We start from the raw sequence: 25584 nt of genomic DNA on the forward strand, positions 1-25584 counted from the left end.
AATGGCTCGCATAACCCTTGAGCTGCACATCTGCCACATCTTTTTCAGTGGCTGTCTCAGAGCGGCATGCAACACCAATGCATCTCTTACCAATTCCTTCCCAAGACGCAGTAGAAGGTCCCCAGCCAATGGAATAAGCCTGACACACTCGCAAAGGAGCTGACCCCCGGAACTGAGGAAAAAGGAAGTTGGATCTGGAGATTGCATCTTGCATGTGGTGCATACAGCACCAGCCTCTTGAGCAATATCTGGAAGAACCTTTCACTCAGCCGATAAAATCCGGCATGGGTGCTTCCTCTCTGCATTGTACTTGGCATGTACACGCGTTGCTTTCGCCGTGCATATGTATGTCGAATTACCGCTTTTAACAGATGCAAGTCTCTATCTTCTCACTTGTTACTGTAAGCCACAGCATCTCAGCTAGTGTATCCTGGTTCGGTGAAACGGTGTAATCACACACCTTGTTCACCAAAGTCCGAGTACGTCTGAATCGATTGCCGAACTATAGGCTCACTGACTAGGGTATCTGCACTACCGATCGAAGCGCGGTACATCTAAGGCGGCTCAGAACAATGCCGAATCTGTTCCATCTTGCAGCTCATTATATGTCAATGGCTGGGGCTATCGGGGTCTATGTCTGACAACTCCAGAGCAGTTCCATTGCCGCTTATTAGTCAAACTTCACATGGATCACAATAAAATTCAACTTAAGTTAATGGTAATTCTTTTTTATCATTCCTCATATCCTAAAGTACTCTGTGTGGATCCAGTTCCGTCTTTCGCCGGGTATATTACCAGCTCAACAATATCAGTATCCCACTCCTTTTCGTTTCCCTGAGGTGTTCCCAATAACAGGCCTCATGTATAAAACAGTAAAATAACAATGCAACGCTAGTGATAAATTTGATGCTCAAACCTCCATTCTTTTTCGACACACAAGTTCGTAACCTTTTTACATAGCACCAATGACCTTGTCAAAGGCACCAACGAGGGCGGGAATGTGCTCCTCGTTGAAGATGAGCATAGGTCGGAGACGAACAGTGTTCTTGCCGCAGGTACCGATGTTGACTCCGATGTGGCGCATGGAGCGAACAAGGCTGGCGGGATCCTTGGTGTCGAAGGCAATAAATGTACCTTGGTCCTTTCCTCGGAGGTTCTGGATGTACTCGGGGTACTTGGCAGCGAGGCTCTCAAGCTCTGCGTACAGCTTGCCACCGACGCGGGCGGTCTGCTCGACCAGCTTCTTGTCGAGGATCTCCTGGATGACAGCCTTGCACATGATGACACGGGCTGGGTCACCAATCCAGGTGTTGAACTGACGGTAGGCCTTATCGGGGATGAGCATCTCGTTTCCGAAGAAGTAGCCAGCAGTCTGGGCCTTCTTGGAGAAGGTAACCATGTCAGGAGGAGAGCTCAGGTTCCAGTGGTCATGGCCCCAGAAGGAACCGGTGGCACCGAAACCAGTTTGGACCTCATCAGCGATGAGGACACAGCCGTGCTTCTTGGTGATGTCACGGAGACCCTGGAAGAAAGAGGGGGAAGCGTGGTTGTCACCACCCTCGGACTGAATGGGCTCAACGATAAGACCAGCGACGGGGCAGTGCCATGTGGTCATGATACGCTCGACCTCCTCGAGGCATCGCTTTTCCTCGGCAGCGTTCTCCTCGGCGTGGTCCTTGAGAGGGTACTTGAGAGCGGGGAAGGGAGCCTGGGGCCAGTTGAAGCTGGGAATGTCGAGCTTGTGGACAGCCTTTGAGCGGGTAGTGGAGAGAGAGCCGAAACCACGGCCGTGGAAAGAGTTCTTGAAGCTCATGATGGCGAGCTCAGGGGAGCCTGGCTTGGAGTTCTCCATGCAGGAGTTGATCTCCTCCTCGTTCCAGTCAGCATCACCACGCTTGCGGCGGCTGTAGAGCATAAAGGCAGCCTTGTAGGCCAGCTCGTTGGCCTCGGATCCGGACTGAGCAGTGAAGATGTAGCTGAGACCCTTGGGGGCGACCTTCATGAGACCATTGCGGAGGATATCAACCCACTGGTCGGAGGGGAAGTTGCCGATGGCGGGTCGGTTGACGAGAGCAGAGATCATCTCGGGGGACTTGGCAGCCTCGATGAGGGTGTTGTTGTTGTAGCCAACAGGGATGGAGGCGATCTGAGCGTAGACATCGAGGTACTTGTTGCCGTCAACATCGACGATGCTGCAAAGTGTTAGTTTCATGGGTTTTGAGGGTCTGTTGGTTTAGTACTCACTAGTTGTCGTGAGACTTATCGTAGTCAACAACGAAGTGAACGGCACGGGCGTCGAAGATAGCATCAAGACGCTTGGAGCTGGCCTTGGAGACGGGGCCAGGAATCTCCGTGCGAACGGCGTTCTCGGTGAAAGAAGGCATCGTGAAGGTGGTGAAATAATTAAAGTATTGGTTTCCTCGGGGTATCTCAAAATGTGTATGTGAGGAAAGAGACTTAAGATGACCTGAAGAGATTCGAGGATGGATAGAAGCTGGGGGAGGGAGCTATTATAGGTAGCAAGCAGCTGGAGCTTTCGGAAGCCAGTGGCACTAAAAAGTTGGCCATTGTTTAAAAATGTTGATGGATGGCCTCGATGTGCTTCTGCCTCCCTGCTGATCGCCAATTGTTTGCGGCTCATGGAGACTTCGTGGGGCCGGAGTCGAGAGACCGGCCGGCTCAGAGCCGGAGCAACGTCTCACGGGACCTATTGTAAGGCTCGGACGCCACCTCAGAGACCCAGCAATTAGTGTGGATTTAGCGAGGAAGGCGAGTACCTTGGTTGATGGCGAAAGTATTGATAGGATAGTGTTGCACTGTCTAATGTTGCTGCTGTTGTGTATTGCTCTGTTGAACTGTAAAGTTATTATGCTTCCACTGATGATAGGAATGGCTTTCAAATTGGTTCTTTGATGTCCTCGTGATCGGGATGGAAGGTGTACTCGTTGAGTCTAGTTAGGCCTTCATTCACCTTTACCCCACCATCCGCAAATCGATCCCCAGACGTCAATTTTCGATGAAATGAATGTCGGTTCGTGTTCCACTCAATCCTTGACTAATGTCCCATGTGAGTGTTTCTAATGTCTGTGCGTTTTCAATTGAAGCGCCAGAAGCTTCCTATTTTTTACTCATGTCTGTATTTTCGTGGGGTTTAGCTTGTCGGCTCCCATCCTCCCCGCCGGTTCTCGCTCTCGGTTCCGAGACATCCACCAAAACTTCCTCCCCACCTCCATCTTCTCCGCTGTAACCTTTTTCCCTCATAAACGCCCTCTACTCCATCATACACGCCCCTACCGGCCCGGCTCCCAAAATGACCACGGGACCGGATCATGGAGATCAGATCCAATAGAGATGTCGGCAATTCAGCGTCACTGTTAGTGCTACAGTAGCACTAACTGCGGCAGTCACCAACTCGGTCAAATTCTTATCATGTTCTGTCACTATTGTACAAGACCATCACCGGAAGCGACGTGGGGAACCGAAGGAATTGTAAGCAAGAATACTAAGAGCTCCTCATAGATACCACATATATGAGAGAACTACTGTCTCCTCCATCATAACTTGTCTGCCATATTGAAGGTCGTAGTCTGCTCATACACAACCCTGTTATCACAGCCATAAAGCAACAGCAAACCGACAAGCATCATGACCTCTCCAAAGGTGTGTAGCATTCCCACAACATCATGCAGCTCATCTGCATCCCGACATTCGACACCAGAGTCACTGGCATGTTATCCTTTTGTGCAGCTTAGCGACCCTTCGCTCATCAAGAACGCATGCTACGTCAATGGACAATGGGTAGCTGCAAAGTCCGGCAAGGACTTTTCTGTCGAGAGTAAGCACCCCAACCAATACAACCCCGGCCCAGTCTTGGGCATGATCGATATACTTGCAAATATTCTAACTTTAATTTCTCTACAGACCCTGCAAGCCTTGAAAAGCTTGGAAGCTGTCCCGAGTTCGACGCAAATGATACCGAAGCCGCTATCGCTGCCGCTGACGCCGCATACAAAACATACCGCAAGACACCGGCACGACAGCGAGCCCGGTACCTCCGCCGCTGGTATGACCTCATGATGGAAAATGCCGACGACATTGCACGACTCATCACTCTTGAGAACGGCAAAGTTTGGTCGGATGCCAAGACAGAGGCCGTCTACGCTGCGAACTTCTTTGAATGGTTCTCAGAAGAGGCTCCTCGAATTTATGGCGAGACTATCGAGGCATCAAACCCATCATGCCGTCTATCAACAATCAAGCAGCCCGTGGGTGTTTGCGGTCTCATTGCGCCGTGGAACTTCCCTGCCGCCATGATTACCCGCAAGGCTGGACCTGCGCTGGCTGCTGGCTGCACCGTTGTTATCAAGGCTCCTGCTGAGGCTCCTCTAACAGCTCTTGCACTCGCTGAACTAGCGCATCGCGCTGGTATTCCTGCCGGTGTTGTGAACATCATTACTGCGCTGGATAACACTGCTGAGGTCGGTAAAGTCTTGACAACCCATCCCAAGGTCAAGAAGGTTTCGTTTACCGGCTCAACTGGCGTCGGTCGACTCCTCATGAACCAATCTTCCTCAACCGTTAAGAAGCTGTCCTTTGAACTGGGCGGAAACGCCCCATTTATTGTGTTTGAGGATGCAGATTTGGAAAAGGCCGTCAAGGGTATTATCGCCTCCAAGTTCCGAAACTCGGGTCAGACCTGCGTTTGCGCCAACCGTATCTTTGTGCATCGCAGCATTTACGACAAGTTCGTCCAGATGGTCCTCGACGTTGTCAAGACCTTTGTTATTGGAGACGGTTTCGGCGAGAAGACGACCCATGGCCCTCTTATCCATGGTCGTGCAGTAGTCAAAACTGCTGAGCATGTTGAAGATGCTATTTCCAAGGGAGCTAAGCTTATTCATGGTGGCGAGCGTCTACCGGATCTTGGACCCAACTTTTTCGGCCTCACAATGTTGACAGACATGACACCTGACATGAAGATCTTTAGCGAAGAGACTTTTGGTCCAGTGGCTGCTTTCTTTGCATTTGATACCGAGGAGGAAGTTATCGAGCTTGCCAATGACAGCGAAGTTGGTCTGGGAGGTTACTTCTTCAGTGAGAACGTGAACCGATGTTATCGCGTGGCAGAGGCTTTGGAAGTCGGTATGATTGGTGTCAACTGCGGTAAGTCTTCTTCAGCAAAAGTTTACATGGCTTTACTAATATGAGAATTCAGGTGTACTCAGTGATCCTGCCGCACCTTTCGGTGGCATCAAGCAGAGTGGATTCGGAAGAGAAGGAAGCAAGTACGGTATCGATGAGTTTACAGTTACCAAGATGGTTATGACAAACATTGATCCATAAATTTGAGTTATTTGAAGGAAAATACGGTTGGCAAAAGGTGGAAGCAAAATACCCAGATGAACGTTGTACAGGGGAATAGACCCCTATGAAAGAACAAACAAATTTCTTAATACTGAGGCGCACGTGCAAGCCGACTACGCATTGACTAGGAATCAGACAGCTGTCCAACCTGATAACCTCATTGAGCGGATGCTTCTTAACCGAATATGGAATAAACGGGTGTGCTGCCAAGGTCTTGCAGTAGGGGGTCAAGTTGAACGGTTCCAGTGCCTCAACACCAAGAATGACAAGGTCCGTATGTGCTCGCAGTGAAGAGAAAGCTTCGCGAACACTTTATTGAGATGGCTCAGAATAGGCGGTATGAGACGACAGACTTGACCAGGATTCATCATGGAGCCGGCATACGCATATATCATCAAAGGGCAGGCACTGCAAGTCGAAACACGGCTATTATACATTCCTTCCTTCTTTCTAACCTTTATTGTTCATTTCATAAGCATACAATAGATATTTCACGATTCGAATGCCGTTTTGTTGCTATCTACAAGATCTCCATAGATGTTTGGAGGCAACGAAGCTATCGCCACAGCCGAACCTACGCTTCCACTCCCGGTCCGTGGTGTTTTTTCATGACACAGTGAAGTCCCGCTCCGCTGCAGGACAAGCAGGGGGGCTTCTTTCAGATCTCTGATCAAGCGTTTGCAGGCGGTAATTGAACGGATAAAGGTGCTGAAATGAGCCGGAGATGTTTTTTCTATACAGTTCGAAGCTTCCAGCGTCCGGTCCGGTCCGGCCTCGTCATGTCTTGTCTTGCCAGAAAAGCTGATAGATAGAGATGGGGTGTGTTTAAGAATCGTCAGAATGTGGGGTAGGAAGACAAGGGACGCTGACCGGGAACAATTGCCGGCCCCGCAGAAGATCTAAGTTTACAGCTGCATCTACGTTATCAATGGATGAAGTCTTGTCTAGTCAGTATTGATCTTTAGCTTTATCTATGAAAACCAAGGAAGACCAGATGAACTGCAGACTATTGACCAAAAATGATTAATACAAAGGTCAATCCTGGATAGAGCGGCCTCGTTATCGGAGCCGATAAACCGACTCCAAAGTCGGGAGCCAAAATGCAAAATATCTGCCCAGAACCGCCTAGACCGATCTCGGGGTACGTATATTCTTTACCTGGCCATCATGATTGCCTCCGCTCCGATGACAACTCCGGTTCAAGATATGAGACTGTCCGTCTGTTATTGCCCGGAACAAGTCTCATTATCTATCAGCTCCGTGACGGGAGGGCCGGTGGTATTCAGCCTCGATTATAGCCCGACCGGCGACCGGGAGGTTTCAGGCACGCAGTTTGTTCCTGTTCTTTGACCTCAGGGTATCAGAAAAATTGACAGCTGGGAGCATAAGAGATAAATTATTAGGACATCTTATGCCACTTAGACTATGCTTCTTAGACTACTTATTTCTATACTCTAAGACTTAGGAGAGCAGCTTTTCTACTGCCCACTGGCTTGTATGAGGAGCTCTAGTTGTGACTGTCAAATAAAATGCTTGAGTCAGGCGAAGTCGGCCGAACGATCAAGGAGAGGACTGTTAATAGGATACAGCTAGGTAGGTGATCCAGGCAATAACCCAATCGCGAGAAACAAGAATCGGGAAGGCACTTAGCAATGAATGAACCACTAGTCAATCTACTTCTTACCCTATGGCGCTGTTGTTGAAATCAGGGGTTGGTATTAAGACACAAGAAGCTGTCACTTACTGATGTGTTGACCGACCACCGGAAGTGACATATCGTTCAGTCTACATTTTTACCTTAACAACATCTGTAAGATTGACATTACTACTGTATCATGGTCAATTCAGGTTTCGACATATGCAGACAAGTTGACATTATAATTGAAAACGCCCAATATACTCAGAAGCTAAAGCCTTGCCAAAAGTCAGGAGAATAGAAACAAATACAGTTCTGTCTGATATTTCACAGTGATATCAAGTGATTCAATATATGTTGATACCTGGTCAGTCATACTGTCGCTGTTTTTGTGAGACTAAAGCAGTTTCCTATAGGTAGGTAAGATGTAGTTCAACATCAAAAGCACAACAGACCTCCTTGATACATATCTGTTGACACAAGAACCAGCAACGTTGGTGGCTGCGTGGTGTTATAGAAAAGCCCCGGACATCCTCGCTGACTACAATACCGACATGTGTGAATTGAGACGCGTGAGCTGCAACCTCAAATATATCACCACGTCGAAAGTCTCAGTCTTTGATATGACCTATCCCACGAGTGGATTGACAGACGGTCAGAATTCTGCGGCCAAAGGTATTGGGCCAAGGACAGTTCGTTATATGTAAGTTCATTTGGCTTGCCCTTGACAGAATGGCAGATGACGGGGTAATACGGGAAGGCCCATTCAACTCCTTTGGAAGAGTTTGCGGCAACATCCTATCTGAACTCATCCTGTGAGGTAGCTTGTATAGCGCCAGTACGGAGAGCCCAAATCAGAAGCCATTTGATAAAGCATAGGCCGCTGTCGAGGATATCGGTAAGTTCGTTGATACACTGAACAGTCTCGCGGTATGGAATAAACCTGGATATCCTATTAGCCATCCAGTTGATCAGAGTAAAATGAACATTTTGAGAGTGGTAGACATGGTGAGGTTGTTTGTGGTACAGCATTAGGTAATTGCCTGCCATATGTTTCGAGCAAAGACAATACCCATTGGTGCATGGCATGAGGACATAGTCACATCTCCACGATAAGCGCCATACTGGAGCTAAAGGGACAAAATAAAATAAAGAATGGGGAGAGCCCCACATTAGATCTAGTCCCACATGGTATCCCGCTCAGTCATGTGGTGCCCCACATCGGACCGAACAGTCACGTGTACACCTCCACATCACATATCTCGAAATGGAGACATTAGACAACACAAGTACTTTGATCGACCATTTCTCAATGGAGAAAAATGCAAAAAAATGTCTACAACCTGCTATAGGTAGCTGATTACGTAAGCCCATGGCGAGACTCGAACTCGCAATCTTCTGATACGCTCTAGACAACTGATGTGATGATTAACACAGTTTGCTTAGAAGTCAGACGCGTTAGCCATTACGCCACACGGGCTTATTTATGTGCTTGTTGAGATAAGTGAGTTACTGTTTTAGTCTATAGACAGTACAAAATTCATTGAATATTTCTTAGTTTCTCTTGATATCAAGCTCATCTTCCTCCTCATTACCGTTCCAGCCGAGCTCTAACAGATCGTATGTAAGCCCTCCTTCAAGATTAATGCTCTGGTCTAGATCTTGATCTATCTTGTGGTAATGTAGAGTCACTGTGCAGTATCTGGGTTGCATCGCAGTTCGGATACCTGAGACCTGGGCGCGTAATGTTGATCCAAACGCGCATCACATTATCCTTGGCTTTGAGGTCGCGATTAATTAAGCTTCAGAAATTCCCCAATACTGGCTTGGCATTCCTTGTAATGACTTATGCTCTCCTGCGGTTGCCCGAGAGTCTCTTCTTGGTGCTGGTCTTCTATTATGGCCTCCGTACTGGCCAAGGTGCAATACCTTACGACTATATTATCACTAGCTAAGGCAAGCTTGGAATAGAGTGCACTAGCTAGGAAGTAGGTTTTGGGATTAAATGGCTCGTCGATATGAATATCTTACTTTATATTCGGACGCCACCGAGAGCCTGGTGAGATACCACTATCCCTTGCAGGCTTGTATCGACCATGTAGAACCCAGCCGACAAACTTGTCTTCGAAAATCACGAATGACACGGTAATGCTGAGAAAAGAGTAATGGTTAATGAATGTGATGATAGGAAAGCCTCAATCGGTACCTGGTTAGGCAAGGTGAGGCAGGATATGTGCAAGTGCCACATGTCAGTTGCTGAACGTTCGCAGACTCTGTCGGAGATGAAATGTAAATCTAAGAAGCACCCTAGATTTCCCATCTACTTAGGTATGTTGGAAAAGGCAAGAGCTGACCTAACCCAGCTAGACTTCTAGGAGGTTCCTCAGACGGGCTGCTGTTTATCCAAAGGCGACCTGCAGCTAGGTAAGGAAATATAACAAACAACCAATAACCAGCAAACTACTAAGGTAATGAGCTCAGGCAGGCAGCAGGTCTGCCTAACAATCGGCATCAAACCGTACCCGTGTAACGCAATCACCTATATACACCCACTCTTCTGCCTACTGCAGTAGACCTGCAACGCAAGATACGTTCTTGTGTCCTCCCTTGTTCACCCCTTTGACATTCTCATGAACTAAATATCTACTGGTTAGTACTTCTCGTCTGCCTCACTACACCTATATATATTTACGTTGAATGTTTAGCGGTAGCCGTCACCATAACCAAGGGCAACAACAAGGTGTTTGACATTGATCATTTTCGCCTTACGGTTCGGAATCTCCAAGACTCAAACAAGGTGCTCGACTCTCCCCAAAAGGTCGCGAAAGCCAACGAAGTTCTTGATCACTGCCGCGAGGTTCTTTCTTCTCCTTTGGAGCATCTACGAATGCATAATGGAGTTTTCAATGAGTTTAAATTATAGCTACCTGAGTTCCCATCAAAAAAATACCGTCCCAAAAAACAATCCCCAAAAGCATCTGATACCTTGTAAACTCTAATGGCTTGCATCCCAATGTTTACCCGTGATGACACATGCTCGTGGACCTGCTGTACCCGGGGCGCCTGCTACATGTCTGAGCCCGGAGTGACTTGTGATTGCAATATAGTGGCCCGGGAGATGTCTTGTGTTTAATCTCAAAACTCAAAACTAAGGTATCGGTCCAAAAAGAAAGCCATACCTCCTCAGACGAGGTGTTTGAACCTTTAGTCAATCCTTATGCCAACGCCGGTAAGGTTAGCATTGAGAGGATCAGCCAGGTACGTTTCTCGGTACCCAAGCCTATGACGTTGCTGCTGCGAACGCCTGCCTTGAGCGTGTCCAGACGACGGTGGACCTGTGTTCGAAACATGCCGTCGTGTTGTTCACGGGCTCGCACTCGATCAGTGATGCCACGTATCATTGCCGCGTTTGTAGTAGTCGTCCTGCATCATCTGGAGCCGCTCAATAACAAACTTTTGTCTTTCGTAATCATTATCCATGCCAGCAAAACTGTCAGTATCGTCAGAGGAGTCGGAGTCATTGTCTTCAAGGGCATTGGCATTGACGTCTTGAGGGTTGGCATGAAGACCGCCAGTATCGTTGCTTTCCTCTTCCTCGTCGCTTGAAATCGAAATTGGAGATGGAGGTGTTGGGTCAGACGAGTGTCTGCCATTTGTACCACGAAGCGGCGATGGCGGCACCGCCTCTAGTCCTCTACGATAGACCAAAAACGAAGCTAGGGTAAAATCGTCGGTCTGGGTGCCTACATCTCTGGTATTCGCAGGACCGATTGTACCGCCAGGTGAGATGTTTGGACGGCGAGATGGACCAGAGGTATCCTTGCCAACGTCACCAGATTGGCTGGACGCAACGGCAGACATGGCTGTGGCTGTTTCGCTTGTCATGCTGGTGTGTGAAGTGACTGCCGAACGCTGAGAGGGCGGGCCAGCTGCGTCTTCCTAAGACGGCTGTCCATCCTCATGATTCTGCTGAGACCTATCGAAGGCCTTATTCTTGCCCTTGGCCATGGTGAACGACGGCTATCGCTAAGGGTTCAAGCGTTAATATACAAAGACACAAACAAAAACAAGGACTACTAACCAGTGCGATATTCAGTTCTTGAGGATGCAGAAGGGGTGAAAACGGAGGACAAGAGATCGTATCTTGTGTGATGCAGATATGCTACAGTGGTAGAAGAGGTTGGTAGACGAAGATCAAGGGTGAAGGAAGCTTGGGGAATGAAGTCTGAGGGATAACAATTGGGGGGTGAATCTTGAGAATGAAGGAAGAAGCTTGAAGGATGAAGGTTGAGGATGGAGGTTGAGGTATAAAGGTTGGAAGATAGAAAAGTGTTTGAGAGGTCCGAGTTTGAATGATGTAATTCCGTGACAATCAAATGAAGCGTTTTAAAGAATCTCTGTCTGAGCTCCTGGGAAATGAACTATTAGCCTTGAAATGCTCTAAAAAACAATAGAAACTAGAGGATCCTAGGAGGATTCCCAAAACTAGAGCTTTGAATCCACCAAATACCTCTTCAGACAAGCACTAGTGCAAACATAACTTCTGCCTTGGGCATCTTTGACGTTGCATGTGCATGTGCGATCTATTTGTCTGTAGAAATTAGATCGAGTACTTACATGGTCAGATCTATCAATCCGTTTGCATGCCATCTCCTATAGATATTGCAGTAAAAACAGAAAAAAAGACAGAATAGCATAGAAGTAAATATGAGGTGGCGAGTCACCCAAGATAGATGCTCTTAACAGTACGGTATCAGTAGTTCAACAATAATAATCGAAATTATACCCCAAGGGTTATTCATCATTCCATAAGCAAACGTACGCCTTCGCTAAATGTACGATCTAGGCTGTTGTACAAAAAGTTATTGACGAGTTCCAAAACACCGTATTCTAGCATGTTCCACTGTCTCGTCCAAAGGTCATCATTCCACGCTCCGCTATAAACTTTCAAAGCACTCGATCTTCCTGCTTACGACATTGTTTTCATAAAGTCGTCCAGGTCGAAGCTCTCCTCGTACTGCTTGTTGTCCCATAGCTCTCCCAAATCATCCAGCCATGCCTTCTTTCCTGGTGCACGTACGTCACCTGTTTCGATATCTACCATGTCTTCCTCCCTTCCATCGATGTTGTTCTTCTCCTTGTCGGCCAAGAGATTTGGCGCGGCATCGCCGACATTGAAGAGATCCAGAATCTGATCCGTATCCATTGTCGAGAGGCCAGCGTTCTGCTGGTTCACGACAGTCGATGCGACGTCAATCTTGAACCGCTGGAGATTCAGAATCTTCTCCTCCAAGGTACCACGAGTGATGAGTCGGTACACGTTGACCACCTTCTTCTGTCCAATACGATGGGCTCGGTCCATGGCCTGGAGATCTTTCTGGGGGTTCCAGTCGTGCTCGACAAAGATGACCGTATCAGCACCTGTCAAGTTCAAGCCGAGACCTCCAACGCTAGTGGTCAGCAAGAGCACGTCGTAGGACGGGTCGCTGTTGAACTTGTTGACAATGTCTTGTCTCTTGTTGGCCTCCACAGAACCGTCGAGTCGGAGGTGCGACACTGAGGGCAGCAACTCCTTCAGAACCTTGTTCTGTACCATGTCGAGCATTTCCTTCATCTGACAGAAGATGAGTGCGCGATGAGGCTTGATTGGTTGGTAAAGAGGGTCGTTTGAATCGTTACCTTCAACACCAATACCGCAATCCACCAGGAGATCTCGTAATGCGGTAAGCTTGGGTGCATGCTGTGCGTCTTCAATCGAAGTTCCCTGCTTGGCAAGGATCTTCTGCGTATCATCATAGAGGCTGCTTCCAGGTTTCATGACCATGGCAGGGGAGTTGCACAGCTTCCTCATGTACTGAAGCGCTTGGAAAATATGTTGCTTGGCTTCCTTGTCTTCTCTGCCGGCCTCTGCCTGGATCTTCTTGCCTTGTTTCCTGGTAAAGTCCTCAAAGAGCTTCTGCTGTAGGTCACTCAAGTCGCAGTAGTAGTTCTGCAAGATCTTTGGTGGGAGATCGTTCAAGACTTCTTCCTTGAGACGGCGTAGCAAGAACGGCAGGACTTGTTTGTGAAGTGCCTCGATAGCCAAAGCGCCTGCTTCCTGTTCCTTGGATGACGCTTTGCTGAATCGGCTTGCAGCGATAGGCTTCGCGAAGCGATCCAAAAAGACCTTTTCAGCACCCAGGAAGCCAGGCATCAAAAAGTCAAATAGAGACCACAATTCCAAGACATTGTTCTGGATAGGGGTGCCTGTAAGAATGAGACGATGGTTGCTAGCCAGCCTCTTGACAGCCTGTGTGATCTTGGCCTTGGGGTTCTTGATCAAATGACCCTCGTCAAGTACGACATAATTCCAGCTATGCTTACCCAGAATTTCTGAGTCATTACGGCAAACATCATAGGATGTGACCACGACGTCAGTCTCGCCGAGTCTGTCTTTGAGCGCCTTTCTCTCTGCGGGCGGCCCGACGTATGCAGTGACGCTCAAGAACGGCGCATATGTCTTGATTTCCTGTTGCCAATGTCCCGAGAGCGTGGGTGGGCAAACAATAAGAGACGGCATTCTTCGGACATCGGGTGCCTGTGTCTTTGCGAATTCCTCAGCACGCTGGTGGTGATCGCTTGCTACGATGCAAAGGGTCTGCAACGTTTTGCCCAGACCCATGTCGTCACATAGAATACCGTGGAGGTGGTACTTGTTGAGGAAATTAAGCCAGTTGACACCTTCTTGCTGGTACGATCGTAGCTCGGCCTTGATGGCCACGGGGATTTGGAACTGCTCCACCTTCTTCGGATCCAGCAGCTGTGCAATGAATGTTCTCTCGCGGTCTCTTCCCTTCAGCAACTCCTCGGACAGGCCTGGGGGGTCGGGGATTCCGGCCTCAAGGGGAACCAGTTTAACCAGAGTGGCAAAGGATGTCGTAGCAATAAGACGGATTTCGTTGTCGGAGTCGCTCATCCGTCCCAAAACCGGTACAATCAGGAAGATGACATATGGCAAAATAGCATCTCCCATTACAGCAATCAAGTGGTAGATAGCCTCGATTGCACCTTGTCGGAAGTTGAGATCGACAGGGTTGTTGATGGATGGTAGAACCTTTTCAACAAGCGCAGTCATACCTTCAACGGTCATGACACTGCAAATTGTAGCCATGCACTTGGCAGCCATGTATCGGAAGACAGAGAGTTCTGAGTGGAGTGCTTTGATAACTAGAGGCATCATTTCCATGATAAAAGGTTGCAAAGCCTTGTCCAGGGTTGGGGTCATTGTACGGATAACAGACAGGGCATCGACAATTTCTTGTCCAAAGGTTTGCTCAGGATCCCTTGCTTCTGCGGGCAAGGCATCGGAAAAGGCTCGGACCAGAGGCTCTTCCATGAATGTGCGAAGGCTAGGTACGGTCTCCAGTAGACTGGCGCCGTAAGTTCTAGATAGTATCTCCAGTGCTTCCTTTGCACCTCGTCTGGTGACACGGGCAGCCTTGGCTTCGCGTGCCCATTTAGCAGCATCAGGATGGTCGACGCGGTCTTCCTCCTTTTGCATGGATAACACACAATCGGTCTTGCGGGCATGGACGGGAAATTCGGGTGTTTCTGCAACTTCGACGCAGGAGAACTTGACCAGGTTGGAAACCACCTTGTCTGCTGGTCCCTTTCGGCCCTTCTCGGTAAACAACTGCACGAGCCTTGCGATAGTATCGGCTGAGCGAACTTGGAGCTGTTGGTTCTCTTCCGTCTTGACAGAATCCATGATGCCCTTGATCAGAGGGCTGGGCTTCTTGGGTAGTACCTTCATACCGACGATGGCGCATGCTGCCGCTGCCTTGACACGAATGTCACGAGCCGCCTTGGCAGTCTTGGCCTCTTCAATAGCCAACATAGTTATGTTGCGAGCTTCAGATAACTGTTGGCTGGCAATCATGCGCTGACCTGGTGGCATTGCCTTGTTAAGCCTCTCGTAATCATCGCCGACGCACTTCTCAGCTATAGTAATAGAAAAGGCATTCGGACCAGCCTCAGCTTCTCCTTGGACCACAACAGGCAGTGTTGGAAGCTTGCTGTGTGAGACTTTGCCATGGTCGCGGAAAAGGTGGATCAGTTGCTGGCATTGTGTACGAACTCGCTGGATGAAATTTACGAGATCTCTGTAAGCCGCTGGTCGTTCAGAATCGATAATGCGCTGGAGGTTTTCGAGGTAACGAGGAGAAGCGCCAAGTGCCTGGCTGTTTTTGGCATACTCGTCGATTACCACGCATGCAGTCATCTGGCTCGAGGAGAACGCAGAGCCCAGACCAGGAATCAACAATGCATCGTAATCGTCCAAACTGGCCGAAGGGACTCGAGACATGATGAAGCCCATGGCCTGGGCAGCCGATGCACGAGAGCGGATTAGCACATCCATTCCAACAAGATCAACGTCGCCTTGCATCATGTGGCCGTCGACATCATGGGTGAGGCTGGTTGTAGGAGTCTCGTCAACCTTGGTGGACTTTCGACGGCGTTTGGGGGCACGGTCAGAACCATCGGGCGATGATGGTTTGCGAGGTGTGTGCTGAATTGCGCCAGGCATAGTATAAGTGCCGCCAGAGGGCTTTTGGAACAGGGAGGCATTCATGGGAATTGGGTTTCTTGAAACACCAATGGGGTGCAAGGTCAGCTGCATCATGGGGTCGATGTGAGCGGCGAATTCGTCCGCCAGGACAGCGGGTTTGGTAGCCAGACTTTCAACAAGTGATACCCACAAATCCAGGGACATGTTGAGCGCTTCCCTGTCCCTTTCAACAAGGATGTTCTGGAAGATTAATCGCAGTATTCTGCCGTTAAGCCAGCCCTGCGAAGTCTCTGCATCAAGTTTGGCAAAGGTCGACAAGGCTTTCAGGACAGCCACACGCACTGAAGTAATGGTGTGGCGTAGGAAGGGGTAAAGCCTAGGAACGAGCAAGGTGAAGGACCGTTCTTCATCTTGTGCTGCCGATGCTTTCATTGCTTCGAGCACCTCGGGGAACCCACATAGTGTAGCAAGGAGGTCCATAATACGTCCAGTGCTGGCACTAAGGTCATCACCAAGATTTGACAGGCTTTCCCATATTATGTTTACGAGACCGTCGAGCTTTTCTGGCCGCAGAGTCACAAACTCCTTGGCCATGGGGATCAACGTGGCGGCACTGACAGAGCGGACGTCATCATCAATATCCCCCAATCCTTTCATGACAGTCTTGATGATACCATCGATCATGTCACTGTCTTGCAGGAGAAGATCTTTCCTTACCGCAACAACGTATCTGAGGCCAATCATGCCACCATGGCACACAGCCCAAGTTCGATGTTCGCGATCTTGCTGCATCACCATTCTGTAAAGGATTGTGAAGGTGCTGTAAACAGATGATGAAGGGAGATGTTTCAAGACGGATCCAAGAGACTGACCAATTGTCTCTCTGATTGGCGCCACGGAGGTATCGGAGCTGTAATCGGTGAAGCGATCTAGCATCAGTACACAGCACAAGCGGCAGGCCATATCATCGAGCCATTTTCGGTTGAGCTCATCGTTCTCCTCCCTTGATTTGTTGCGACATCTGCCAGCGCCTCCGCCGTGAACCCGAATAACTTCGCGGAGCCCCATCGCGGCTCCGTGTCGAGTTTCCCAGGAGTAGTCGAACAGATCAACCTTTAGGAAATCGCACAGTCGTTCGTATGGCCACTCGGCACCTTCCATGGTCTCTTCGGCTTCGAGTTCGGACTTGATAGGAATTACAGGCCCTTTAAATTCGCTTACGACTTTGGTCTCCTCATCGACATCGGCGGGGCGTTCGAGGTTAAAGTAGTCGTTCACTTTGCTGTTTTTCTTAGCTTCTCCGTCGGGCATTGGCGCGTCATCTCCAATGTTTTCGGAACCTGATGTCATTGAACGTCTGACAGACAAATCTCCAAATCCTCCTTTGCCTTGAGATGCCTTCATCGCCTCTCTCTTGCGTTTTCGTTTCAGCACATTGAGTTGACGAGAACTTAGCTGGGATTCTTCGGGCGCGTGAGCTTGTCCGCCGGCTCCATCAGTACGGTTGTGTCCGTGACCGTTTGTAGCATCTATCGGAGTCCCGGGCGCGGCCAGATTATCACCACCTGTGTACGCGATCTCTTCATCTTCGTACTTCCTTCCAAGCAGACCTAACCGCCCGGCGAGCGTCTTCTTCTGGTGTGCTAGTCGTGCTTGAGGGTCGAGTGCCGCCAGTCCATATTCGATACCACGACCACGTAATAGTTCCCTGCCGTACTCTAGAATCATCTCGACATCGAGGGATTCCAATTTGAAGAGGCCGTCATCGTGGGGTATTGTTTTGGCCTCGTCCTCCTCCTCCTTTTTAACATGTCCGTTTTCAGGGGCATCTTCCTCTTTCTTGGGCTCTGTGGGTGCATCCCCAGAGTTTGGATCATAGATAGGGGCGTACTCGGCAATCTTACCGATAGCAGAAGCCGCGGTTCTCCGTGTCTCCCATTCCTTGTGTCTTAGGTAGGGCACAACACGAGAGAGAAGGTTGAAAAGTTCATCAGGATGTTGTTTTTGCCAGTCGGCAAGCTGATTAACGGCAGTATCACGGATTAGTCTCGTACTCCCTGTTTCAAGGATACTAAAATATGTTAGTCATCTTTCCATACTTGTACAGTGAAATTGTTGAACAGTAAAAGGCTGCAAATCCATAACCTTGCGTTCACCAATCATGATAAGTCATGTGTACTTACGTGACTAATCTGTCGAGTCTGTATAAAAAATCAGTATCATGACATGGTAGTCAAGAATGTGGGGAAACTCACCTCGAAGCCATTGTATGTATTAGATGGGGGTATTATTATAAGCACGTATCAGGACATCTCGCTCGCTGCGGGGCAAATGTCAGTTTTGGATGTCAGTTGAAATGTGTGAAATTTCCAATCATGTCATCAACCAGAGTTGGTGACATTAAAAGCTGTGCCAATGTGCGATCCAGCGCGACGGGACCGTGTAGCGCGACGTGACGGGATATAGTGGGTCGCCGGGAATGAGATGCATGCATCCGGAATACAAGACAAGGCCAAAGAAGTAGCGGGCAAGCTATTTCAGCAGCGTCTCTCGGTCAAAGCAGTGCAAATGCCAGTAGTCCGTGATAGGGAAGATTGAAAAAGGATGACAACAGAATATCGAAAAGTGCCGACATTTTAAGAAACAAATTAAGAAAGGTAGCGAATCATGCATGACGCAGCCTGATCAAGTGTGGGGAAATCCATATCGAGGGATCATCAGATATGATAGGGAGGAAAGGTGGAAAAAATAAAATAAAAAGATACCAGGGTATGAAGTAAACTTACTGTGAGTTGGTGATGGGGAAAAAAGGCGGCGTCAAGCCTTGGAAACCAACACACACAACTGAAGTTGAATTTGTGAGGCTTAGCGAAGCTGTCAACTACAAATGTTGTTTGCCGAAGTTCCCGGTCTAAAATAATCAAGTGTTAAAAATCCCCCTGTCTAGAGCGCATGCAGCATCGGCACTTAGAGCCAAGTTGGGGTGGACGTTGAGATGGATGTTATGCAGAGAGATACGCTGCAATGAGACGTGGCCGATCAATTGTGACGTGACGACGTTCGGCGGTTTTTTTCTCTCTGGTTCCTTAGAAAGACTCCGGTTGGCCGGGTGGCAGGAGCTTGGGGTGGAAGGCTGGGATTTGTAGCTGTAGAGGTTGGTATTGGATGACCAAGTGTCTGTTTGCTACCGTATTATACCCAGCGACGATAGGGGAATAACCAGGGATAAGAAAAAGGTGAGGTGCAAATAAAAGTGGGTTAAGCTGGATGGGAAACTCGCTTTTGCCTGGATTGGTAGGAGCGGTGATTTTGCTTGGTTGTTGTTTCCGCTTACGCAAGTTGGTAGTGCTGGGTGTGCGGTGCTGGTGCGGTGCGGTGCTGGTGCTGGTACAGTGCTGCTGTGGCCAACTGGGAAAATCGGGGTGGAGGGCAGGCTGGGTCTTCTATAAGTGAGTGCTTGTATTTATAAACGCGGCGCGGCTTGGGGAAGCACGGCCAACGGTTTCTCACCTTGTGCTCGCTTAATTTCCCTGTTGCCTTTTAGCGTCACATATGCCCCTGTTCCTTCTCTCCTAAGCTTGCCTTTGGTCAGTTGCATCGAGACCTATCCACTTTTGGCCCAAGTGCGCCTGCAGGCCCACTTTAGATGTGGTCAAGCCGCGAAGATCTTGGCCAAGCACTAAGAGTCATTGAGAATTTGGCGTCCGGTTTAAAGATGATCCGTTGAATCTGCAAATGTTGGCAGTTGTTGATTGGTGGGTTGGCTGAACTATCTTTACCCTGTATCTCTCATCTATACGTGAGTAGCGTTTTGTTCACGGTCTTTGTTCTTGATGTCAAGGTATATACTGGCGTGTCCTGTTTATTTCGTTCTTATTATAAGCTTTCATAACTAAAGATAAATGCTCGGTTATTGTTGCCAGCAACTAAATCCAGGACCAGGTGCAAGGAAACGTGTCCCATTCCGAGGTGAAAGACAAAGCCTAATTTGGCTGCAGATGAAACTCCTCCGAGGTTGCGACCATGACATGTATCAGGACATTCATGACCATACCAGCATAACTGGGTACGCGTAACATGAAACGGAAGGAAATAAGGATAGATCGTCCGTACTTGATGAGTGCCGGTTTAAGCAAACATGACGGTAGATATGGTAAAGATGAGAGATGGACGTAAGTCGTTGCAGTAAAATATTACCGACGAGATATATGCTTCAGGCTGTGTCCAAGTATGCGGCTTTACATCCATGTCAGTAAAATCAGGCATGTGGAAATTATTAATATGTACAACGATAATCCCAAGAACCAACGACTGGATCACTGACCAGGATCAATAAAAGACAAACTACAAACAGCAGGTGAGTGCACGGACCAAGAAAGTGATTCAGCTCAAACGGAAGGGATGATGTTCCGGTCTAAACGCTAAACCAGCCCGCGACAGGACGCGCCAAGACAGCCACTGATCGCGGTACCAAAGACAAGACGCGCATTCAGTCGCATCAAGCAGGTGAACTTCGCAAACATACTCGAGATTGCGCAACCTCGTGCAGTTTATTAATTATTACCTCCCGCATGCTGCGCAGGAGCGCCGGCGTAGCTCACCATGTATATCAAGCAAATTATCATCCAGGGCTTTAAAAGGTATGGTCACTAACATCGCTGTAGCTAGCATTGGGCTTCCCCTCCACGCCCAATATTTAATGCTAACGCTGTGACAGCTACAAGGACCAAACAGTCATCGAGCCCTTTTCTTCAAAGACCAATGTCATTGTCGGTCGAAACGGTTCGGGAAAAAGTAATTTTTTCGCAGCCATTCGTTTTGTTCTCAGCGATGCATACACCCAGATGAGTCGCGAAGAGCGGCAGGGTCTTCTCCACGAAGGCTCAGGCTCTGCCGTCATGTCTGCATATGTCGAGATCATTTTCGATAATAGCGACGACCGATTCCCGACCGGAAACAAGGAGGTTATCTTGCGCCGCACCATCGGTCTGAAAAAGGACGAATACTCAGTGGACCGCAAGGTGGTGACCAAGGCCGATGTCATGAACCTACTTGAAGCTGCTGGATTCTCGCGATCAAATCCGTACTACATCGTGCCACAGGGACGAGTTACTGCACTGACGAATATGAAAGAGTCCGACAGGCTCAATTTATTGAAGGAGGTAGCGGGAACACAAGTGTACGAGACACGTCGTGCAGAATCACTGAAAATTATGAACGAGACAAACAATAAGAGAGAAAAGATCGACGAGCTTCTAGTGTACATCAAAGAGAGACTCAACGAGCTGGAGGAAGAAAAGGAAGAGCTTAGAGGGTTCCAGGACAAGGACAGGGAGAGACGATGCCTCGAATACGCATACTACCACAACATACAGCTCAACGTCCAATCTGCCCTGGAGGAGCTCGATAATGCGCGACAAGATGGCATCGACAGTTCCGACACCAACAGAGCAGAGTTCTCGCAGGGAGAAAAGGCGATATCAAGGCTTGATTCGGAGATCCACAAGTTAGAGAGGGAGATGGAGCTTCTACAGATCGACCGCCGACAACTCGAGGAGGACAGACGTGACAGTGCCAAGAGTATGGCCAAAGCTGAGATGAAGACCAAGAACTTGAAAGAAGGCCAATCCGCCCAGGAACAAGCCCGAGCTCAGCATGCAGCTGATCTTGAGTCCGTGCAGAACGAGGTAGCATCAAAAGAGCAGCAGCTGTCCGCCATTTTGCCAGCATACAACGAGAAAAAGCAGGAAGAGGACAATGTTCGACGACAACTCGACCACGCCGAATCTACACGCAACCGTTTGTTCGCCAAACAGAGCCGTGGCTCTCAGTTCAGAAACAAATCCGAGCGCGATGCATGGCTAAAGAAGGAAATCCAAGAACTTGAACTCAATATCAGCACACAAAAAGCCAACAAGATCGACGCAGATGAGGAAGTTCAAAGAGTTCACGAATCAATTGCCCAAGCAGAGCAAGAGGTTGCCGAGCTGCGAAACCGTCTTGCCAACTTTAGTGCTGAGAGAGGAGCCCTCGAGGAGGAGGCAACGAAGGCAGGTGATGTTATTGACAGACTCAACGATGAGCGAAAACTTGTCAGACGTGAAGACGACAAGCTCAACTCAGTTATCGCCAATGCTCGTCAGGAGAAAGAGGCTGCTGAGCGTGAACTGTCGCATACTATGGACGGTGCAACTGCTCGTGGTTTAGCAACAATCCGACGACTGAAGCAAGAGCGTGATATTCCTGGAGCATATGGAACACTGGCTGAACTTCTCCAAGTTAGTGATGCATACAGACTTCCTGTCGAGCAGATTGCCGGCGCAAGTCTCTTCCATTATATTGTCGACAACGCAGACACTGCCACCTACCTCGCAGATACTCTGTACAGACAACAGGGAGGTCGAGTTACGTTCATGCCTCTTGCTCAACTGCGACCCAAGTCGATCAACCTCCCCAGGTCTAACGATGCGGTACCCCTCCTTAGCAAGATCTCATATGATGAAGCGTACGAGAAGGCTTTCCAGCAAGTATTTGGCAAGGTTGTTGTCTGCCCTAACTTGACCGTAGCAAGCCAATACGCACGAAGCCACGGCGTAGACGGTATCACTGCTGAAGGTGACACAACCAACAAGAGGGGTGCGATGACTGGTGGATACATCGATCCTCGCAAGTCTCGTTTGCAAGCTGTCCAGGCCGTGAATAAGTGGCGGGGTGAATACGAGAGATTGCTGGCACAGTCCCGGGACATCCGACAACAGACAGAGCTGAAGGATCAAGAGATCACAGCGGCCATGTCAGAACTCCAAAAGGCCAGGGAGAGACTACGACAAGCTGTTGATGGGTTTGAGCCTCTCAGACATGAGCTCATGAACAAGTCGACACATCTGGAGAACGAGCGAGGCCATCTTGACGCAGCTGTCAAACGCCGAGATGCGGTTGAAAGTAACATGAACAGTTTCTTGGAAGACCTCGCTGGCCATGAGACTGAGCTCAAATCAGATTTTAAGAAGAATCTGACCTCGGCAGAAGAGCGCCAGCTGGAAGAACTTGGCAACAGTATCCAAGAACTTCAGAAGGAATGGAACGAGCTCAGCAGGGCTCGACGTGACCTGGGACGGCAGAAGCAGCTCCTCGAGGTCGACCTTCGCCAAAATCTGCAAATGAAGCTTGACCAGCTCAACAGTCAGGCCTTTGAGAACTCGACCTCTGGTTCTTCAGCTGGTGGATTGAAGGAGGCCCAAAGAGAACTTAAGAAGGCACAGAAAGCGCAGAAAACCGTCGAGGCAAGTCTTCAGGAAGTAGAAGCTAAGCTGGACGACTCGCAAGCCCGATTAGAGCAACTGGAGAACGATAGAGCGCAGCGAGAGCAGGCTCAACAAGAGATATCCGCAAGGATCGAGAAGCAGCAGAAGAGAATGGACAAGAGTCTTCGAAGGAAAGCCGTCTTGACAACGCAAGCCGCCGAGTGTGCCCAGACCATTCGTGATCTTGGTGTGCTCCCCGAAGAAGCTTTTGACAAGTACGAGAACATGGATCCCAAGACGGCAAGTTTCCCCCGCCAAGGGTTAGCGAAAGCGAACACTAACATGTCTTTAGGTGTCATCCAAGATCAAGCGGGTAAACGATGCACTAAAGAAGTACAAGCACGTCAACAAGAAGGCCTTTGAACAGTACAACAACTTTACGACACAACAAGACCAGCTTATGAAGCGACGTAAGGAGTTGGACGAGTCCCAAGAATCCATCGAGGAACTCGTTGAGCATCTCGATCGCCGAAAGGATGAAGCTATCGAGCGAACATTCAAGCAAGTTTCAAGAGAGTTTACAACCATTTTCGGCAAGCTTGTGCCTGCTGGTCACGGCCGCCTGCTGATCCAGCGACGGGCGGACCGCCGTCAAGAACCTGCTGACGAATCTGATGGAGAGGCTCGAGGTGCTGTTGAAAACTACACAGGTGTCGGAATCAGTGTGTCATTCAACTCCAAGCACCTTGACGAGCAACAGAAAATCCAGCAGCTCAGTGGTGGTCAGAAGAGTAAGTTATCTCTCATTCTTATCCAAGACTTAGCAACTAACATGCACAGGTTTGTGTGCTTTATGCCTTATCTTCGCCCTTCAGGCAACTGAGAGCAGTCCTATGGTCATTTTCGACGAGGTCGACGCCAACCTAGACGCCCAATACCGAACAGCGGTTGCAGCCCTGCTTGATTCCATCTCCAACGAGATTGGTACACAATTCATCTGCACCACTTTCCGACCTGAGATTGTGCATGTCGCAGACAGATGTTATGGTGTGACGTTCCGCAACAAGACCAGCTCGATCGACTGCGTCAGCACTGAGCAAGCACTTGACTTTGTCGAGGGTCAAGCGAAGCCTGCTTAGGCGAAACAAAGGGACGGTAATGTGGTTTTCTGGATTGTATGTAAAACTGTGCATGGAGATGGTGGACTGGCGTTGGGTTGCTTAATACCAATCCCTTTTGCGATTACGACCAGCTTTTTAAGTGCTTGCTTTATCTGCTGTCGTTTTTTACGAGATGGAACATCAATATAGTACTTTGAGCGGCCTTGTGAGGCGTTGAAGATAGGCATATATTCTGCACATGCAGGCATTGAGATTATGAATTCCATGGCATTTCTTTTCACTCACTTTTGACATTTGATGATGTCAGTTCAATACATGCATGGACCCAGAATGATACGTCTTGACATTTTCATTGTTCTGTACAGCAAAGTATACATGGTAATTGTACACGCAGTAGCCCTTCATACTGCCAATATCTACCCAGCCCTCTAAATTTACCGATCAGTCATCATGTTGCGCACGCCCTTGAAGTACGTCTTTGGCAACTCCTTTTCCAACTCCTCGCGAGTCAACCACTTGAACTCGGTGTAACCAAAGGGGTTGTCCTTTAGATCGGCCTGACCTGCCATTATTCTGCCCTTGATGAAAAATGTCTTCTCACCCTTCTTCTCAACGACACCCTCGTTGCTGAGCTTGGGTCGAGAGACGACATGGGCGACTGGTATGCGGCTCACGAGCCAAGTGTTCATGTTGACACCAGCAGCTTGGTCAAGAACTCGCTTGGCGGACTTTTATAAAGTTAGCAGTTGTTCGAAATATTTTGTCATATGTAGATCTTACCTCGTGAAGGTTCTCGTCCTTGGGAATCACATCCGCGGGGAAACCCCATCCATCCTTACCCTTGACCACAAGATACAGGGTTCGGTCAAGTTGACGATCTAGCCTTTGAACATCACCCTTTCGGTCGGCCTCAGTAACACGATCCGCAGGTGGATCAACAGGAATAACATCCTCAGAAGGAATAACCTCAGCATCATCACTGACACGCGACTCAGCATCCTTCAGCAGAGACTTGACAATGGTCTCCTGGTTGCTCAGCTCATCTCCAACCTTGAGCTCGTCATCCCACGCCTTGGAACTCTTTCCATGGTAAACACCCAGCTCCTTGGCCACTGTGCCCTGACGCTCCTGCACCTTGATGTTCCAGTCTAAACGGCGAGCCGTGTCGGGCTTGAAGTAGATGCCCGTGATGAAGGGAGTGTTGAGGCGCTCCTCGAGACGCTTCTGGTAAAAGAAAAAGGCATTCTCAAAGGGGTGAAGTGTCCGTGTCACCAGCGGTGGTCGAGTAAGAATCACTCCGGAGCGGACGTCGTAAGGCGGCGAGTTGGGTGCGGTTGAGGGAGGCGTGGCATCGGTGGGGGTTTTCGCTACGGCCGCAGCGATGGATGAGGAGTAGAGTCGTGCAGGGATTCTAGGCAAGGCGGAGGAGGAGGAGGAAGCGCATCGGGCGCAGACGTTGGGAGAAGCTATAGTTGGTTCACAGGTCAGTTTCATATACCAGCTTTGGAGAGAGGGTTTAAGAGGGCTCGTGAAAGCGCCAATTGAACCTGGTCAAGAGGGCAAATGGACTTACTGGATAGCACAGCCTTAACGGCCCTTCCACCCCGACTTGAAGCTGTCATTCTGGCTATCTTCGCTGACCCCAGACGTTGCGATTGGGTAACGAGAAGC

General features: G+C 49.1%; 7 protein-coding genes across 7 annotated transcripts, besides 1 other annotated feature; 3 read left to right on the forward strand and 4 right to left on the reverse strand.

Moving 5' to 3' along the window:
- Positions 1-952: 952 nt before the first annotated feature.
- Positions 953-2384, reverse strand: FPSE_09097 (uncharacterized protein; the record flags this gene model as incomplete). The annotated part of the gene is made up of 2 exons (XM_009262214.1): positions 953-2192; positions 2245-2384. 2 exons carry the CDS (start codon positions 2382-2384, stop codon positions 953-955), a joined length of 1380 nt encoding a protein of 459 aa, XP_009260489.1.
- A 1261-nt stretch (positions 2385-3645) lies between these two features.
- On the forward strand, positions 3646-5343 carry FPSE_09098 (uncharacterized protein; the record flags this gene model as incomplete). The annotated part of the gene is made up of 3 exons (XM_009262215.1): positions 3646-3835; positions 3922-5163; positions 5216-5343. 3 exons carry the CDS (start codon positions 3646-3648, stop codon positions 5341-5343), a joined length of 1560 nt encoding a protein of 519 aa, XP_009260490.1.
- A 2211-nt stretch (positions 5344-7554) lies between these two features.
- FPSE_09099 (uncharacterized protein) lies at positions 7555-8614 on the forward strand (the record flags this gene model as incomplete). Its single annotated transcript, XM_009262216.1, has 5 exons — positions 7555-7703; positions 7880-7898; positions 8353-8364; positions 8447-8504; positions 8559-8614. The coding sequence occupies 5 exons, from the start codon at positions 7555-7557 to the stop codon at positions 8612-8614; spliced, it is 294 nt and encodes a 97-aa protein (XP_009260491.1).
- Positions 8615-10381: 1767 nt separating this feature from the next.
- FPSE_09100 (uncharacterized protein) lies at positions 10382-10885 on the reverse strand (the record flags this gene model as incomplete). The annotated part of the gene is made up of 1 exon (XM_009262217.1): positions 10382-10885. The coding sequence occupies one exon, from the start codon at positions 10883-10885 to the stop codon at positions 10382-10384; it is 504 nt and encodes a 167-aa protein (XP_009260492.1).
- Positions 10886-11969: 1084 nt separating this feature from the next.
- On the reverse strand, positions 11970-17814 carry FPSE_09101 (uncharacterized protein; the record flags this gene model as incomplete). Its single annotated transcript, XM_009262218.1, has 3 exons — positions 11970-17619; positions 17732-17749; positions 17804-17814. 3 exons carry the CDS (start codon positions 17812-17814, stop codon positions 11970-11972), a joined length of 5679 nt encoding a protein of 1892 aa, XP_009260493.1.
- A 1088-nt stretch (positions 17815-18902) lies between these two features.
- Positions 18903-18944: a microsatellite.
- A 1206-nt stretch (positions 18945-20150) lies between these two features.
- FPSE_09102 (uncharacterized protein) lies at positions 20151-23931 on the forward strand (the record flags this gene model as incomplete). Its single annotated transcript, XM_009262219.1, has 4 exons — positions 20151-20188; positions 20266-23041; positions 23145-23583; positions 23633-23931. The coding sequence occupies 4 exons, from the start codon at positions 20151-20153 to the stop codon at positions 23929-23931; spliced, it is 3552 nt and encodes a 1183-aa protein (XP_009260494.1).
- A 416-nt stretch (positions 23932-24347) lies between these two features.
- Positions 24348-25535, reverse strand: FPSE_09103 (uncharacterized protein; the record flags this gene model as incomplete). Its single annotated transcript, XM_009262220.1, has 3 exons — positions 24348-24641; positions 24694-25379; positions 25487-25535. 3 exons carry the CDS (start codon positions 25533-25535, stop codon positions 24348-24350), a joined length of 1029 nt encoding a protein of 342 aa, XP_009260495.1.
- Positions 25536-25584: the final 49 nt, after the last annotated feature.

This window comes from Fusarium pseudograminearum, chromosome 4 (assembly GCF_000303195.2).
Source record: "Fusarium pseudograminearum CS3096 chromosome 4, whole genome shotgun sequence".
NCBI lineage: Eukaryota > Fungi > Ascomycota > Sordariomycetes > Hypocreales > Nectriaceae > Fusarium > Fusarium pseudograminearum.